The sequence below is a fragment of the Populus euphratica genome, unplaced genomic scaffold, assembly GCF_000495115.2.
Source record: "Populus euphratica unplaced genomic scaffold, PopEup_1.0 scaffold3.1, whole genome shotgun sequence".
Lineage (NCBI taxonomy): Eukaryota > Viridiplantae > Streptophyta > Magnoliopsida > Malpighiales > Salicaceae > Populus > Populus euphratica.
In genome coordinates, this window is record NW_011499847.1 from 523,315 (window position 1) to 539,214 (window position 15,900).

A 15,900-nucleotide genomic window follows, 5' to 3' on the forward strand; every position below is an offset into this window, starting at 1 on the left:
GAATAAGTTTTGAGTTATTAACTTTCATTTTCTAGCATTGTTGGAAATAAGAGATGGAGGAGAGCTATGAGAGAACTCTGAGTTGAATTAGAGCAATTTTTTAATTTAATTTTATTTATTTTGCTTGGGTTGAAATCTATGAGTAGATTCTTGATTCTATCATTGAGGTTAAGTTTCATTGTGTCAAAAAGTTGCCCACGATAATTTTGAAGCTTGTAACAAGGTCGGATTTTATGTGAGTGAGTTTTTCCTAGTTATCGTTCATTTGATTCTCGCTATCATTATTGTCCATGAAATCTAATGCCATGCCCTATTCTTTTTAATCATTATTTCCTTCTCAGCCTTGAACTTAGCTAGGGTCAGCAAATCAACCCAAAATATTACCGACTCAAGTTACGTTTTAATTTAAAGCGAAAAAAATATCTCGGCCAAGACTGAGTAACTCGGTGGGTAGACCTGTCCAAGCCTAATCAGCCTAGCATCAAGGATTCGTTTTAATTTGTTCTCTGCACTGCCAAGACTGAGTAACTCGGTGGGTAGACATGTCCAAGCCTAATCAGCTTAACATCAAGGATTCATTTTTTCTTCTCTGCACTTCGTTTCGACTTTGGACATTTCGTTTGGAGGTGTAAACGCATTTTAAGCAGCCGTGAAAGCTTCGCGAAGATCATTTATAAGCGTCGTTAGCAGACTGAATGGTCTTCTTAAGCCTCTGGATGTCTGCATTCTTATCAGAATCAATAATCTTTTAAGCCCCTGAATGTCCTCTGCTGTTGTATTTCCACGTCTTTCCAAGCAATCTCTACCTGAACCTTCAGGCTATTCTTTTCTCGCAAAGAATCAATAATCTTTTAAGCCCCTGAATTTCCTCTGCTGTTGAATTTCCACGTCTTTCCAAGCAATCTCCACCTGAACCTTCAGGCCATTCTTTTCTCGCGAAGTTTGCCCACCTTGAGCTTGCTTGTCCTTGTACGTCGTGCTGCTCTTCATAAGAGAGATCAGTACTTTTTTGCTGTACAATAATTTTGCTCCTTCTTAGCTTATTACTGCACAAAATTTACATGGACTCACCACTATAATATATTTAATTATTTAATTAACTGTCTAGTTACAAAAGCTTTGATAACATATAAAAAAATATTTTAACCTCAATTAAATAATATCTTAACATTAATGTATACAACAATTTATTATTATTATTATTTGTATTTGCTTATTATTATTATTATTATTATTTGTATTTGGTCCTATACATTGAAACTATATATTACTCTTTTTTAATAAAAAAATGTATCCGACATTTTTATCATTTATTTATATGCCAAAATATTTTGAAAGTATAAAACATTATAATACCTACAGCATCGTAATGGGGCACTCTCTAGGTACATAAATTAGGCAAAGAGGCTGGCTGTACACATTTACATTGTATAGAGTGTATACGCACAGTAATTTCTATGCTACCATACAAATACAGATTTTGTACTGTCCCACTAAAGTACATAATTCCTTTTCCCTAGCAAAAACCAACAGGCTAATAAACCTCGCAATTATAATACATGCCCCCAAAATGGCTAAAGAATGAAGGAATCTCTGCCCATTCTTTAGATGGTTAAAACAGCACATCATGGAGATTGATTTTACAACTCAGCATCACACCTATTTCTATACCCTATAACAAAGAAAAAACTCAGCATCACAACACCAAATCCTAAAAGAAGAGGAAGCTCCCACCTCGAATGGACAATGGCTGAAATTGCGAGTGTTAGGTGAGCAACAGGACCCGCAAGATACCAGCAACTGGGATTGGCATTTGGCGACGCCATCCTGTTAAGGAACTTGGTTGGATTATCATCTCTTTGCACGTTGGTATGCAATCCACTGTTCACCATCATAGGAATGTCATAGAACTTTAGGCTCACAAGGCATAAAGGTCCATTTCATTTCCAACATCTGAGTAGTACTTGTTGTAGTTGAGATATCCCCAGAAACGGGATAGCCCAAACTCCCCATGCTTACGAAACTTGAGATAGCATAAATGCAATTGTTTCAAATTTTTGTCGAACTTTTGCTTTATGGCAAGCACCTGCAGAAGCAACACACCAGTAAAGCTTATATGCAGTCTGTAATTGTTCTCAAAACATTTCAGAGAGCTGTAAAACTAGAAAGCTAACGCAAACTAGAATTGCAACTGCACGGTACAGGCAGCCATAATTCAAGCACATAAGAAGACTTTGTGCATTAACATGTTTCATGGACCTCAAAGTACATTTCAAACTAAGATGAATCACTTGCCATATGAAACCGAAATATGAAAGGATGGATTATCTCATCCACAAGCTCAATATTATGATCCTTAGTTTTACGGTATATTTCTTTTTGAAAGGGTGTATTATCTTTCATGTGTACAACATACTAAATCATTGTCCAACAACTAGAAGTCAATTTATACTAGTAGCACGCCTTAATTCATCATAACCACTGTCAGTAATGTAAGTGTAATATTCTTGAGCCAAAACACTTGCATGCTATCAGTAGGTGAAGGTCACAGCAACGACTCACATATATCAGGACAAATTGGCAAATAGTGACATATGCACATTTAGTCAATCATACACATAAGTTGTCTCCATATTTGATATTTGGTAGGCTGTCAGACCTGACTCTTAAGAATATATCCATATCAACACAAGTTTAATCATGTCCATACCCATGCATGCAAATGCAGCTTTTAGTTGTAAAGGCAACACATTGGACATACAGTGCAAGAATTACCTGGGATATATTGATTCTAGAAAGTTTACCCAACAAGTCTCCTTGATCCAGTCCCATATCCCACATGCCACCAGTAAAACAAGACCGAAACTCAAAGGCACATTGCAAAATGCTTTCAATAATGATGGCTACAGGCCGAGTTTCATTAGAGAGAAAACATCTGCGAAGATCAAGCTCACTGTTAACTGATAATCTCTTCTTTTTTTGATAGATGTCAGCATCTAATGGCACAGATGGTATGCAGGGGCATGGATAATAACATCATCAACCAAAAGTTAATCAGGTATGAAATTTGACACATTTCCCAGTCCAACACCAACCTAGCAAATAATCAATTGCATTTTAAAGAAAAGGTGCAAAGTTTTTTCTAAAAAAAAAATTATCAAAGGAAACTGTCACTAAGACATTGTAAAACAAAAATGTGGTGTTGAATATGATTTGAAAATGATGAAAATGACACAACTCAATTCAAGTGTAGTATGCCCCTCTCGGTTCAGATATACATGTATCTTAAAATCTGACAAGAATATTTACACAAGTGCTTTATGAAAGGAATATAACCATCTCTCATTCATTGTGCGCTGGTACATGCACATGCACAATTAGGCTAAATGATTAAATGACTGAGACTTCAAATTCCCACACCCCTCCCTCTCTCCCTCACCATCAAATTCCATTGTGTATTAAAACAACTGTATAAGAAACAAAAACTTGCGATTCGAAAAACTTTTTTTCCACATGTTCACAAAGTACCAATAATTTTAAACAAGAAAAAGGCCTCAACTTACATGTGTAGTGAATCAGTTAAATATGCCATGTGCACTGACTCCAGATCCATCATGTCTTTGACCTAGAAAACAACAAAGTTCAAGACTGGTCAAATGAGAAAGTAGACAACAAATGGATAGTTTCATTTCCTTCTATCATTAAAAATCTCCATCAACTGCATTTCATCTTTCCATGGTCTCTCATAACAGCAGTAATAGTGTCACAAATTTGCATTGTATTAGAACACGTTCAATCAAGGTTGTGAATACTATCTGTAGTCCCCACAGCTTTCTTATTGAAAATCATTAAGTTCTTTCCAAGCACATTTGATCTTCAAGCATATCCTCCATCTCCATGATCTAAGGACACAACAATTGGAATGTTTCTCGTCCAGCTCCTCCAAAAACCTTTCTTCTTTCTCCCTTTCAAGGAAGAACTGATTTCTCATTTTGATTTCAAATTTTCAACATTGAATAAGTTAGATAGTTGTCCTAAATTCATATTACAGATATGCCACATCACAGTAAAGGAGTAATGCAGAGTTAAAACCAACGAATAATGCCTCAAAATCCAATGGAAAATTAGAAATTGGAAATAACATTAAATTGTTTTCCACAATCATTTTCAGCAGTAAACCATAAATTCAACCACCATGCAAAATATGCGGGAATAATATACATCAGCAGCACACATGCTAGTGAAGCCAAAGAAATATATCATGGACTGGAAAAAAAAAAGAAAAAAGAAGTGAAAGTAAGTTGCTTCAAACCTTATACTTTAGGGAGTGGAGAAACTTGCACCATGACACATAAGATAACTGTGACTGGACATACTGTTGCAATGCAGATATAAAATGATTGATGTGGTGCCTGTCATGGAACAGAGGAGTAAATATACTTGCTCGTATAAAACTTCAGGCCTAATGTAAAACTACCTTCGAAGCTAATAATAGCATCCTAAAAAAAATCATGCTAAACCAGCAGAAGTTTCGACTAATATACAGCATTTTGACATTTCATGCAACTTTCACATAACCCAGTACTCTAAAAACTTTCCATGTTCTCATCATCATCATCATCAGATAATCAACAATTAATACAAAAGCATATATACTTGAAGACAATGCCATTTTTATCATTATCAACTAAGTAAAAGCACCCTCAACTTTCACATAACCCAGTACTCTAAAACCTTTCCATGTTCTCATCATCATCATCATCGGATAATCAACAATTAATACAAAGGCATATATACTTGAAGACAATGCCATTATTATCATTATCAACTAAGTAAAAGCACCTTCTGGCATCAGAAGGAAATAAATGTCATAAAATTTACATAAGAAAGAAAGAGTTCTGAATACCTTATCTTTATCAAAATGTTAAGATGACGAATTCCACGTTCTTGTGTTGTAGAATGATTTCGGGTCACCATGTGCATCATATCCTGTAAAACATAGGTGACATGTTATAAAATTACAAACAAGGCCAATTCAGTTCCATTAGCTTCCATAATTCAAAATCAAACACCAAGAAGCTGATTTACTATCTGATTCTTATATGGATGATTTTATCAACCTTCTCAAAACTTACATGCTTCTGTGATCTCTGAAAATTTAATTTAAAACACTTATTTTACTTCCATCCAAAAAAGGATAGAAGACTTGAGTTTTAAGTGATGTTTCCAAGATGCACCATTCTTTCATAAACACATAGAATTAACTACATAAAAGGACCATACAGACAAGCAGTTGTGCAACTCAGAAACTCTGAGAACAGGGTAACAAAGAGAAGATAAATATGGTGCAACAGTAGTTCAATTGTCGTAGGATCATAAAAAAATCATTTCTAAGCAATCCATAAAGTAGTTGCAACAACACATGGGTATTGTTTGAAATATAATAATCAAGAGCAGCTTATGCAAGATGATCAGTCTGAGACTCTAGGGAAAAAACCCACAGGTATTGTTGCGGTTGACAGCCAACCGTTAGATTTGTTCTGTCTAACTAAGAATGATCACAAAGTACCAATTCATCCTGTCTTTCAAAAACAATGCAAAAACCCCCCAACAAGTCCATGCAAAGGAAAATGAAGCCCCCTGCTAGTCTACAAGACAAACTAAGACATTATCTGGGTATTAATACCTTCAGTGAGCGCCATACTTCAGTCAAAGAGAAAACAGCAAGCTTCACATTTATCAGAAAACTGAATATCTCAGCATATATTTTCAATCCACTTGGAGTCAAAACAATGCTAATTGGCCAATCCACTTGGTAACCCAAACCCAAAAAATTGAAGGAATGCACTCCTGCCATCATTGACAAGGTCAATATTAGCACAAACTGAAATAATGAAAAAAGAGTTCACAGTAGTAAGCCTAAATCATATTCAGAACATTCTATTTAAGACTCAAGGTGCACTAAGACTAAGGTACCAATGTCTTCCAAAGCACACAAGTATGGTGCAAGGTAGGTGCAAGTTTTTCTTTTCGGAAAGAAAAAAAAAAGAAAACTATACATAATTGAAATGACTTGTCAGTCTCTTAGCACTTAAACTGCAATGAAAACAATTACCAATTGTAAATGCTGAAAGGGGCATTGTGTCATTCCCTTTCATGTAGACAAACAACCGATCCTTATTAGGGTCTCGTTCACATGATGACCTCTTAACTGACAACTCAAGGAACCGTTGAATTTCTAGCACCCTCTGCTCAGCCTCGGCAACACACCACTTCTGTTGTTTCATGTAAAAAGGAAGGAAAAGATCAGAAGCTCTGGTGTTTGAATCAAATTACCATAATAGTAACACATTTAAAGTGATTAGCAGACAGAAATACATGATGCCAAAGGGACATGATGAACAAATCTGCCCAGTCTGCTGATTCCATGAAGTAGTAACGCCGCAAAGCCTGTAAATGTCCTTGCAAATCAAAACCCTCTTCAAGCAGCTTAATAGCAAGCCTGCTGACATATTTATATCTAGCATCATTAAGGGAAATTTTGTTTTTCAAAATTGAATTCTCTCCTAAAGGCACCGTGTTAAGTATGAAATCAGAAACGATATGCATGATATATAATTCTGACAAACAGAAAGAAGAAAGATGAGAAGGAAAGACTAAATCAGCAACACCTTTTCTAAAGCATGCACTGATTCTTCCAAACATCAGAGAACTTCCATTGTATTCCATTTCATTAAGATTGCTTACAAGAAATCAATTATCAGTTCCAACAAGAAAAACTCAAGAACTTACTCAGGTTTCTGATTTGAATTAGATAATTGCAGATCTCAAAAAAGACTATTCAAAGGCTTCTCTCATGATTCCAAACCCCTGGACAAACATCCAATACATGCTCAAAGACAAGGGAAGTAAAGAGTTCTGTTAGCTTTTCACCTAGATATGAACCCCACAAAATGAGTCCTACTAAGAGGGAGAATTTGAGAAGTCCTTTATCATTTTTTGCATGAAGTGACTGCTCTCATTATACGAACTTGTACTCTCAGGATGCAAGATCATTTTTTTACAATTGGACCAGGCAATGGCCACCAAGGAAAGGAATCTATGATTTCCTATTTATAAAACTAAAGAAAAGGACACCAATTCAAAAGCTCAAAAGGTTAAAAAATAATTCAATAATTGGGTCCCTCGGAAAACTCTATTCTTACAGACTCTTTAAACCACACAGAAAAAACAATCACCAAACCTCATAAATAAATGCCTAGAAATCTATACACAGCAGAAACAAATTACCAAAAGACAATGATGAAATACAGTGAGAGGCTAATGTAAAAGGCAGTTGGTCCTTTACAAACAAATATGCTGTTGGGAAGCCATATGAAGAAAGAGCATGGGGCTCATAAAATGAGGGGGGGAAGGTGAAAAACTGGAACAGCATCAGATTAATCTTTGCACTGCATCTAGAGCACATACATATATACTAACAACTGAATAAAGGGGAAATAATTGTAAAAGGATACTGGAGCAAGATTTCCTGCAGCAAGCATTTGTCGATGACAAAATCAAGTGGAATCTCGAACATGGATGACAAACTCTCCCTGTGATCTCCAACACTTTCATTTTCAGTGTAACTAAATCTCTTAAGCAGGCTCTGCCAACTAGTCCCACCACAACCATTTGTTGAAACAACAGCTTCTTTATCTTGTTCTTTCAAGTGTACTGACGAGTCACTAACACATGCTCTGGCATTATCAAACAAGACAGCTTCTCCATCACAGCCTTGTTTACACTCATCATGACTCTTACCACTGGTAGCTGGAGAAGTAATATGCAGTGGAACCTGAGATCCAAATTCATGTCGGAAACTGGCAGCGAACTTTTCTACAGATGCCTTACAAGGGTCTTCAACAGTTGAAAAGTCAAAGCAAGGTAATGATGGTCCATATGCTGTGCTGCATTTCTCTTTGGGCATGGTTACAAGGTGAAAGTAGGCATTCTTTTTCAACATTGGGTTTCTACTTAGAAAATTATAGCGGTAATTAACCTTCCATGGCTGTAATGCAAATAAACTTGAAGTAGAGTTTCTGTTTTTAAGTTGATCAGCTCCTGAGGCTTTCTCTATTAAAACATCTTTAGCAGAAGTCATATGGGTAAAATATGGTAGATCTGATTTCAAAATTCCTGTATTTGTTTTACTCGCTTCTTGGACAGAGTCACAATGATCTGACCATGGATAAAAGCTGTGCCATTTGTCATTGTAAACAGAATTTTTTGGGAGGCCAAACTGCCGGCACTTACCAATTACACTATCTATATTATCAAACATGCATGATGAATTTGACTCCTTTGAATCAGGGGGTGGAAATTCATGACTTGAAGTTCTTCTCTTATCATAAACACACATGAAATGGCCAACAAAATTGTTTTCTTCACTATTTTTACGTGAGTCAGTTTTGATGTCACGTGAAATTTCACTTTGAGTAGGCTTTGGCAATGCAGTATCAGTTGGGCTACTCATGGAAAACCTCAAGGAAGATAAGTATCTCTGTTCATCTCCAACCAAACCATTACCCTGCTCAATTAGCTGCTCAGCCTCAGCTTGCTCTTCAGACCCACTTAAAGATGAACATTCAGATGAATCAGATGTACCCAACACATAGAACTCATCACTTGTGCTAGAGTCATCAAAATTGGTGTTATCAACAGCCCTAGAAGCACAGAAACACAAAAAATCAGCGGACATAACAAAAAAATAGAAAAGAAAAATGACTGATAAAAGCAAGAATGATAAATGATGAAATAAATGCAATACAAGTTACAGGGTGTCACCCCTCTCTTGTGACACTCCAAGCACAGTCAAGATGACATGGTTAAGTGAATTTCAAGCGCATAACAGACAAATATACACACTGCACATATTTAACAGGTGTTGATGGACAATCAACCTGTCAAAAAACATATGTGAAACTGCATTCTTTGAACTCCCTTCACCATTGTCAAAGGCAATAGATATAGTGCCATGTGGAACTACCTGAAAAATGGAAATTTATAAATCACCTATTGAATGATTATCATAAAAGCAAGGCAGCAAAAAGAGCCTCCATAGAAGCATATAGGCATGACAATCACCTACTGAACATGACAGAATCTTCCCCTCTGGAAAACTATCAAACTGTAAAGCATATAACTACCAGTGAATATATTTATTTCATATAAGGAATGGAACCAAGTGGGGGCTAGACATTATGGATCGTGGTTCTACCAGTTACGAGTAACAATATTGATTTTATTTTTACTTTCTTCACCATTAATTGAAGTCATAACAATAGCGCATCCCAAATGCCAAGCAAACTGGCATTTTCACTATATAGCAAACAGCAAGATATAAAGGCAAGAGAAAGGGTATCGAGATAGTGAATTTCAATCTTCTACCATCAATGATAGCAGAATGCAAATATATATATATCAAGGAAATTGAGTTCTGATCACAAAACTATTACCTGCCGATGCCTAAATTCCAACTTCGACGACAGATTTTTTATCTTCTCTAGCATGTTTTCATAATAATTGTTCCTTGCAATTACCATGGCTTCTAGATATCCTTTACTGAAAGTCAATGGAGATGCAGAAAACAAATGATTGCTTAAATATCCCCTCCAACTGGGAAGCAAATCCTCACAAGTATACTCTTCAGGGCCAACATAATTACATAATTCAAGCAATTTCTTTAGCACTTGAAGCTGCTGACCAGCTCTGACAATTGGAATAAAAAAGTCCTTCAGAAAACAAGGAACAGCAACCCTGTCCTGCTCATGAAGTAAACAGTACCCAACCATATTATGAGAATCTACTTTAACACAAAATATTCAGAGTATAACACATCAAAAGCCTGGGCCTGAACCTAGTTTCAACCTGAATTCGATTGAGTACCCCAAATGACTTTGCCTGGGCCTGAACCTAGTTTCAACCTGAATTCGATTGAGTACCCCGAATGACTTGATCAATGAGAAAATTCACATTATGAGAATCAACAACTCAAAATACTAATACAAAATATTTCTTTAAATATTTTCCCAACTAACTAGTCCCAAATTTGTCATTGGATTGAAATCTTTAGATTTTGATTTTTTTTTTTTTTTTATCAGAGCCAACTCTGTTTTGTCATTGGATTGAAATCTTTAGATTTCGATTTTTTTTTTTTTATCAGAGCCAACTGTTTTTTAATGTCTCAAGATCTATTGGATTTCTAGTCAGATTCCACAATATATCAGATAAGATTACTTTTACAGAACCTCAATAGAGTCTTCAAATTCAATGTAGGAATGTTAATATAAACTACATTTTCATAGTACTTTTTTTTTTTTTCCTGGATGAAAGACATTACCTGAATACTTGCCAACACAAAGTCGATAGGGATGCCACCTTTGTAATGTGGATGAGGAGATAGATTATCAGCGTATTCTACCATAAATTCCTTGTACGGATCACTAATATCTGCCTCGTATATCCACGATCTTATAAATCCAATATATGGTTGACATGAGCGAATAAACAGGAACTTGAGCAGAGCACGGTGAGCAGGATCAGCAACCTAAAAAAGTATTGGTAAGAACTATTGTTTTAGCAAAACCACAAGAAATGTGAAAATATGCTTTCACAATTTAAGAAACAAAAAAAACTCCAAAAACAGAAGCAATCTGGAAGGATTTTCAACAAAATAAAACTTCAAAGGTTCAGCAGCAAAAAGCAAGGTAACCACCAAAACACCTCCATTCACAAAGATGAATAAACAATGGTAGCATTTGAGCAATGGATTTACCATAGTTCACAATTACCTCATATTTTTACTAAAATCATTGAGAGTTTAAATCTTTATCAGATTTTGCAACAAGCAAAAGAGTAAATAACTTATATTGCAGAATAAACAATCACTTGCAAATGATACCATTAGGAAAAAACTAAAAAACTTTAATTAACCTGACCTGTAGTTGTCTATACAAATAAGTAAGAAGATCCCCTCCTCTATAGAAATTACAAAACTCCAAGCTTGCTTTCGCAGTCAACTCTTCAACCGAAGACTCCAAGAAACAAAGAGCTACACTTTGAACATTACACACATTCCCAAGCACTTCAACCTGAGTCCTCAATTCCTTTGTATGCAAAAACACCTCCAACAACGTAATTTCAGAATGCACCACACTCGTAAAGCACGGCACTCTACAATTCTTAAGATCAACAGCATTACTCTTCGGGGAGCGCCTCAAATCTATCGAAGCATATAATGTACCAAGCGCACTCATATACCCTTCTAAAACCTTCCCTACCGCAACACTAAACGCTTGATTAACCAAACTATAAGAAGAGGCCGCGCCCAAATATGCTTCGAGATTAAAATTGTTAAAATAATCTACAAATTTACGGAGAAGAAAAATTACGAAACCGGAACGAGCAATGGAGGTCAGAAACTTCCCCAGTGCGTTTGTGCTGGTAGACCGGTTCCATAGATTGGGAATTGTATGGTAAGTCCGATCGGCCGGGTCGGATATGAAAACAGCAGAGAGCTTTTCGATACTGATAAGAGCCGATTCTGAACCCTGCAGTGCGTTCAATGCCAGCCTCACCAAACTTTCCTCCTAAAAAAATAAAAGAAAAAATCCGATTATTAATTATTTGTATAGAAATATCAGGAAAAATAAATTGATACTTACGGAGAGGGAAGGAGAGGGAGAGTGGTGGAGGAGTGGTGGCTGTGGTTGGGGGGGGAAATAGGAAGAAGAAGTAGGGGCATTTTGGGAAGGGATTGATTCCCAGGTTTTGGGAGGGAGCATCAGTGGATCTTCTTCTAGTAGTTTTAATTTGTCGAAAAATGAAGAGAAATTCGTGTCGACTGCCATTTTAATTCCTCTCGATCTCTCCCACGCTTTCTCTCAGACTCTCCACTGCTGCTGCTGCTGGCAGTGACGGTGGCAGCGGTGGCTTTGCTTTGCTTTGCTTTTCTTTTTGAAATTGCAGGCCGCCGAGATATTAATCGAAAGGAATTTTGTTTCCCAATCTGGCTCTGAATTTATTTTTCCCTCTATTTTGGTTTTTATTTTAAAAAGGCTAAAAAATTACGAGATGGGCTGGGCTAGTTTTTGATTATTTTGATGAGTGAGAATCCGGTTCATAATTAATTAAGATTTTATTGGTGGGCTTGGATCTAAGTCCATGACGATCGGGATGGACCACCTGTCCGACCATCGTACAGTTTGAGTGAAGAAAAGGAATTTGTGTTTTTTTTTTTTTTAAGAGCAAAGTGAAAACGCCAATGGTTAAGATTTAAGATTAATTTTGAAGGTCTCGGGCTCAATCCCTTAGAAGATTTAGAATTTAATCAATATTAGTATGTAAAAATTGGTTTAATGAAGTGGGAAATACCATAATTAAATTTTTGAAAAAACAAATAGAGGTAAGTAAACAACTACCCAATATTTAAAAAAACATAGCATTTAATTATTTACTGTTTCTAAATAGAAAAAAACATAAATAATAAGAATAGAAGAGATATGCATGTACTTCCTGTTTTTTCCTGTTATAAAAGTATAAAAATTCATTTTAAAATTATTTTAAAAATATATTTATTTTTGTTTTATAATTAAATATATTTTTACTTTCACTATCTCTATTTTTTTTTTATCTTGTATGATAATCAAGCATGAACTAAAATGTTTTCACTTTCATTTTAATAGTGAGTATGATAAAAAAAAATAATTAAAAAATATATTAACTATACTAGTTAAATGCAAATTAATCCTATCAAAAATCCTTTTTTTATTGTTTTGGGAGATTGTAAGATTATTTCCATGCAACAAATATTTTTTTAAAAAAAATATTTTCTTTTTTTCCCCCATAAATCAAGTTTTCTTTGCAACTAATTGGGCACAATCTTCTCTCTTTTCTTTTAGCTAATTAACCCTAGAAAAAGTTTCCCTTTTGCGATTTGCCTACGCATGGAGTGACCAACTACGTATTGCCAAACAAAGTATTCTTGAAGCCATGGAAACAATTTGAAAGGAATAAATCTAAAACAATGGCATGCCAATTACACAAAGAATAGCATCGTCCAAAGCAACAAATAAACAGAACACACAAGGCTTCGAATCATCAAATTTATTTATATACATTCTCTTGCATAAAAACCAAGAATCCATAGCTCTTCTCCTCTCATCAGAGATATCAGAACAAAATCTGAAAACAAACAAAGGCTAAAAATGGAATCAAAGCCGAGTACTGGTGCAGTTGCTGCAGGACGTGTATACGAAGAGTTTGAACCAAATATGGAATGGGATCGAGAGCTTGGAGTTGACACTCTGCGAGTCCTCCTGCCAGGTCTAGCAAGGCTTCTTAATTTTTATTTTTATTTTTAGTTTTTTCTCCAGTTTATTCTAGTTTTCTTTTTTTTCCTTTTGTTTTTCAAGAATAATAATTAAGAACAAAATTGTGAAATGAGTTTTGCTTTTTAGCCTGGAAATGTTGAGCATAGCTAGTAGTGTTGACTGCAATCATGATATAAAATTATTTTTAGAATCTCATTCAACCATTCAATACTGTATATAAGTTGAGATAATTATTTAAAACAATATCAAAATTTTAATGATCAAAACAGTTAAAAATTTAAATAACTAATTATCTAATCAAATAAATAAAATTAAACATAATGCTACAGCCGACCTATGAAAGTTTTAAATTTAAAGAATTTTAAGAAATAATATAAAATTATTTTTGATATCTCATCCCATAGTTAAGCTTTTGAATGAATTTATGAATTTCCTTGTGGGATTTTTTTCTCTCTCGATCCGTGTGCAATTCTTACGCAGAATTCCAGAGAAAGGCAAATCTAACATTTTACTTGTCATGTTTTGGTTTTCCTGCAGGCTTCAAGAAAGAACAGATAAGAGTTCAAGTAAGCTCATCGCGTGTTCTAAGGATAAGTGGAGAACGCCAACTCAGTGACAAGAGATGGAGCTGTTTCCTCAAGGAGATTCCTCTTTCATCAAATTATAACCCTAAGGAGATCTCAGCAAGGTATGATAAGGGAATCCTTTACGTCAAGCATCCTAAACTAATTGTTCCAGATGATGCTGAGCTACAGGAAAACGAGCAACCGCCGGTGGAATCATCGACGCTGGATGGGAAGCCACCACAGGATAAGGCACAGCAACCTACAAAGATGGATAAAGATGAAGCAGCAAAAGGACTCGTGAGTGAAGCTCAGAAACTAAATATGGAAAGTTACAGCAAGGATTTTAGTGGTTTGGTCATGGACATGACAAAGCCAAGAAAATTGGTGAACCTGGTTCTGTTTATTTTATCTGTTGTGGTACTTGGGATGTATGCCAGGAAAGCCATCAGCTGGTCCTTCAAGAAATCTGAGAATTAAGTCGTTTGATGCACATCTGTATATGAATCTACAACAACTGCAACCATGTTTGCATTTTAAATAATTCAACAGTTGTAGCAAAGTTCCTTTCATTCATATATATATATATATACACATACACATATATGCGTTAACCAAACTTCAAAAAAATATCAATGGTGCATATATTTCAACAAATGTTGAGGGCATTTCAAACAGCCAGGAGAGTGACAGTATCTTGGCCCAGTCCATGCGAGGTAATGGCCTAATGGTTTTGTCCCACAAAAGGGATATGACAGGTTTGTAACTTTGACACCATATAAGCTCAAGATCAGTCTAGTACACATCTGACATGGGATCATGACAGGCTCACTTCGTTCAATCCCTTAAATCCTCGTCGAGTAGATAACTCAAGATCTCTACGTGGATCTCATCTCATGATCACTGAATGTGATGGTCTTAACCCAATCTTTGTGAGGTGTTGTCTGCTTTAGCCAAATGGCCTTGTAGTTTAGTCCCTCGAAAGGCCTCACAGGTCAGAAACTTTGACCATCCATGCAAGTTCAACGTCACTCTACTACACACACACACACACACACACACACACACAAGAAGCATGTTAAGACTAAGGGCAACACCATCAACGCTGTTTCAAATCAAGACCGAAGGGGCAGCTAGTGCTGTCAGCATTTCTCTAAGTTCAGGAATTGAAAGAATTCTGAAAGTACAATATTACAATTCATGGAACAAGGAAGCTCTCTCTGAAACTTTCCCAGATCATGAACTAGGACAATGATGAGGATATATGCTTAGGATAATCACCGGGTTGTTTTGAACAATAGAAGCAAACACGATAATGTTGTAAATCATGAATTAGATTAATATTAAAGATGCTAATTATTGGGGGTTCCAACCAGTGATTTTATGATTGTTGTTCATTTGAAGCTAAATATACCAACATAATATTTAATGTAGTTTAGTAAATCACCTAGATCCACAAGAGAAACCAATATTATTAGAGATAGATAGAGAAAAGGTTACAACACACATGAAGGAGGAGGATCACTTCACTCAAACTCAACTATCATTTCTCTTACACACTACTGCACATTGCAACAAGGCTACTGCCCTTAGCAGCTGTTGTAATCTAATTTTGGATTCACTAAGATTTTCTTGAATATTATTTTATTTTATAAAAAAACTATAAATAAAAAAAGAGTTTAAAATATATTTTCTTGAGTCAACTGCATCTTTCGATCAAAATCGAGTTCACCAGGTCAATACGGGTTAAACGATGTCGACCGGGATAAAAAATGAGTTTCGGGCTGTTTCGGGTCAAAACCGTCATTTTACGTCAAAACCGAGTCTACTGAGTCAATACGGGTCACACCATGTCGACCTTGATGAGAAATGAGTTTCGGGCCTTTTCGGGTCAAAAACATCATTTTGGTCAAAACCGAGTCCACCGGGTCAATACGGGTCCCACCATGTCGACCACAATGAAA

General features: G+C 35.7%; 2 protein-coding genes across 4 annotated transcripts; one reads left to right on the forward strand and one right to left on the reverse strand.

Moving 5' to 3' along the window:
• Positions 1-865: 865 nt before the first annotated feature.
• Positions 866-12,027, reverse strand: LOC105139336 (Spc97 / Spc98 family of spindle pole body (SBP) component). 3 transcript variants are annotated; one of them, XR_844955.1, is made up of 15 exons: positions 11,706-12,027; positions 10,980-11,630; positions 10,382-10,588; positions 9,498-9,803; positions 8,943-9,028; positions 7,518-8,705; positions 6,379-6,520; positions 6,116-6,275; positions 5,687-5,850; positions 4,907-4,989; positions 4,313-4,412; positions 3,564-3,625; positions 2,776-2,935; positions 1,735-2,086; positions 866-1,046 (listed from the first exon to the last, which is right to left on the reverse strand). XR_844955.1 is itself a non-coding variant. In XM_011045742.1 (14 exons), the coding sequence occupies exons 1-14, from the start codon at positions 11,889-11,891 to the stop codon at positions 1,919-1,921; spliced, it is 3,663 nt and encodes a 1,220-aa protein (XP_011044044.1). In that variant the 5' UTR covers positions 11,892-12,027; the 3' UTR covers positions 1,292-1,918. The 3 variants fall into 3 exon arrangements, 1 of the variants encoding a protein (XP_011044044.1); XR_844956.1 differs by having other exon boundaries at positions 936-979; XM_011045742.1 differs by lacking the exon at positions 866-1,046 and having other exon boundaries at positions 1,292-2,086.
• Positions 12,028-13,091: 1,064 nt separating this feature from the next.
• LOC105139351 (inactive protein RESTRICTED TEV MOVEMENT 2-like) lies at positions 13,092-14,566 on the forward strand. Its single transcript, XM_011045754.1, has 2 exons — positions 13,092-13,365; positions 13,911-14,566. Exons 1-2 carry the CDS (start codon positions 13,248-13,250, stop codon positions 14,414-14,416), a joined length of 624 nt encoding a protein of 207 aa, XP_011044056.1. The 5' UTR covers positions 13,092-13,247; the 3' UTR covers positions 14,417-14,566.
• Positions 14,567-15,900: the final 1,334 nt, after the last annotated feature.

What these genes read in the sequence shown, in the direction of transcription:
- LOC105139336 (XM_011045742.1), bottom strand. Translation starts at nt 11,891, where the DNA reads ATGGCAGTCGACACGAATTTCTCTTCATTTTTCGACAAATTAAAACTA. An exon ending in AAGTATGGCGCTCACTGAAG is followed by an intron (nt 4,990 to 5,686) that starts GTATTAATACCC and finishes TATGTTTTACAG; the next exon opens with GATATGATGCACATGGTGAC. An exon ending in TTAACTGATTCACTACACAT is followed by an intron (nt 2,936 to 3,563) that starts GTAAGTTGAGGC and finishes TGATCTTCGCAG; the next exon opens with ATGTTTTCTCTCTAATGAAA.
- LOC105139351 (XM_011045754.1), top strand. Translation starts at nt 13,248, where the DNA reads ATGGAATCAAAGCCGAGTACTGGTGCAGTTGCTGCAGGACGTGTATAC. An exon ending in TCTGCGAGTCCTCCTGCCAG is followed by an intron (nt 13,366 to 13,910) that starts GTCTAGCAAGGC and finishes GTTTTCCTGCAG; the next exon opens with GCTTCAAGAAAGAACAGATA.